Source organism: Tenebrio molitor, chromosome 2 (assembly GCF_963966145.1).
Source record: "Tenebrio molitor chromosome 2, icTenMoli1.1, whole genome shotgun sequence".
NCBI lineage: Eukaryota > Metazoa > Arthropoda > Insecta > Coleoptera > Tenebrionidae > Tenebrio > Tenebrio molitor.
Window position 1 is genome coordinate 23,797,791 of NC_091047.1, and position 2,562 is coordinate 23,800,352.

Sequence of the window (2,562 nt, forward strand, 5' to 3'; positions counted from 1 at the left end):
TGCCAAACTAACCTCAATTTGCTCACGATCACAATTATGTTAGGACAAAAAAGAATGTTATGAACTTTATAGGATTCTCCCGACAATCAGTATCAAATTATTTATACATAGAAAATGTATGATAAAGCAGATGAAATTAATTGTTCAAGGGAGCGTTACATAGGTAATTACTAATTAGCCATAATAATAAATACCTAACAAATGCGGTAGGTAAGTAATACATTTTCAATGTAGGTATGTAATAAAATAAAATTCGTTGATATTAAATTACAAAAGATTTATACAATATTTTACTTTAATATCATCTATCAAAATGCAAAAAAAGAATTAACACTTCTGACTCTAATAAGGGAACGTCTATGTTAGTATGTTGGAGCTGCGATGAGCGATAAGAGCGAAGCACCATGGTTTTCAAATGGCAGTTCGCTCTTATCGCCGCTCTTATAGCTCATCGCAGCTCCAACGTAAACGTACCCTAAGGTGCAGAACTGCAGACTCTGGTCGACCTTCCTTTCAGCAACGCCACTGACTTAACCACGACACTGGTAAGAGTTTAGGAAATTGACCGACTTTGTTCTGAAATGTGAAAAATTGGATTTTGATTGGTAAAATTCGTTTTGTCGAGCAACGACTACAGTAAGTTTGATTATTTATTTATCGCAATAATAAAAATATTGAAATTGACGTTTCTAGAACGACATAACCTCAAACAATAAATGTCACAGTATTATCGGAATGGCCCTGTCGTCCCGCATTTGCTATTTAAAATGCGTGAGGAACACACAGAAACGAATAAATCTTCCTCACGAAAAACCCGTAATGATCGGCAGGAATGAAGAAACCGGTATAACGGACTTGCACGTATCTCGAAACCACCTCGAATGCACAGCAGATCTGAACAACTCCAAAGTATTGGTAAAAACGCTGGGTAAGTCGCACTCCGGCTGCAACGGCTACGCATTATTACAAGGCGAAACGTACTCGCTAAAACACGGTGACACTATCGAAGTACGACTCGGTTTCCACGAATTTGACGTTATTTTTGAATCATCGAGCGACGATGAAGAACGTCCGGCAAAAAAGCAAAAAATGGACTGTTTTAAATTAAATTCAAAGACCAGCAGTAACACTTTCACCAAGAGTGGCAAATGGGAAGAGATTGACGGTAGAGAGTTGTTGATCTATACAGCAGACAAATGTGTCCCACAATCAGCCATCGCAGCCTTTGATCTTGATGGTACAATAATCAAAACGAAATCAGGTGCGAGGTTTCCGAAAGATCCCGACGACTGGGTCTTGAATTTCAACAATATCCCCCAAAAGCTGCAACAGTTGCACGAGGAAGATCACAAAATTGTTTTTTTCACTAACCAGTCAGGTTTAGGCAACGATTTTAGTAAATTGAAAGGATATAAAGGCAAGATTGAGGCGATCATTGCTAAATTAGCGGTACCCACGCAAGTGTTCATAGCAACTAGTAAGTCAATTTATCGTAAACCTGCTCCAGGGATGTGGAACGTCTTGACGGAGGCGAAAAACGGAAACGTCGATGTTGACATCGACAAGTCTTTTTTCGTGGGAGATGCTGCCGGTAGAGAAAAAAACTGGGCCCCGAAAAAAAATAAAGATCATTCGATTTGCGACCGACTGTTTGCTCTAAACCTCGGCCTCAAATTCTACACTCCAGAGGAGTACTTTTTGAAGGCGTCATCAGTCTCTCATATTATGCCCGAGTTTGACCCCAGAGTAGTCGCCGATGAGACGTACCCACAAATATCGACTGACAAGCAAGAAGTGATCATAATGGTGGGGAGCCCTGGCTCGGGTAAAAGTTACTTCTGCAAGAGCCAGTTGCTCCCGAAGGGGTACGTCCTCGTCAGCCGAGATAAACTAGGTACGTGGCAGAAGTGTGCCAAAATGTTGGAAGACTGCATTCAGAGAAAGCAGAGTGTGGTCATCGACAACACCAACCCCGATAAAGACTCGAGGCAGAGATTCATCGATGTCGCGAAAAGGAACAGTGTCGCTTGCAGATGCTTCGTGATGACCACCACACACAGACAGGCCAAACACAACAACAGGTTCAGGGAAATGACAGATAAGAGTCACGTGGCAGTGGGTGATTTGGTTTTGAACTCGTACAAAAAAGGGTATCAAGAACCGGAGACGTCCGAAGGGTTTTCCGAGATTGTTAAAATTCCGTTTATACCGAAGTTCGACAAGGCTGAGCACGAGAAACTGTACAGAATGTTTTTGCTAGAGGATTAATTTTTTTTCAAGTGTAACAGTAAGGAATATGTAATAAAGGAAAAATTGAAGAGATCGATGAGATGTTTTTAATCTTACATCCAAACTATTTTTGACGTAACGAGATACTATACGCTTGGTGAAGGGACATTAGGTGGGGATGTGCAGCAACGCTATTTCGTTCTGTGGTTCGACCAGGTCCATTTATTAGTAAATAAGAGTGGTTGCTATTGGTTGAATATTTGGACCGCGCAAGTTTCCCCCACCAAATGTCCCGTCAGCCGCTAACAGAACTCTACACTTCCTGCTTCACGA

The 2,562-nt window shown here is 41.3% G+C and overlaps 1 protein-coding gene across 1 annotated transcript; it reads left to right on the forward strand.

Annotated features, from left to right (window-relative positions):
- The first annotated feature begins 475 nt into the window (after positions 1-475).
- On the forward strand, positions 476-2,324 carry PNKP (Polynucleotide kinase 3'-phosphatase). The gene is made up of 2 exons (XM_069037594.1): positions 476-636; positions 694-2,324. The coding sequence occupies exon 2, from the start codon at positions 736-738 to the stop codon at positions 2,266-2,268; it is 1,533 nt and encodes a 510-aa protein (XP_068893695.1). The 5' UTR covers positions 476-636; positions 694-735; the 3' UTR covers positions 2,269-2,324.
- The last annotated feature ends 238 nt before the right edge of the window (positions 2,325-2,562 follow it).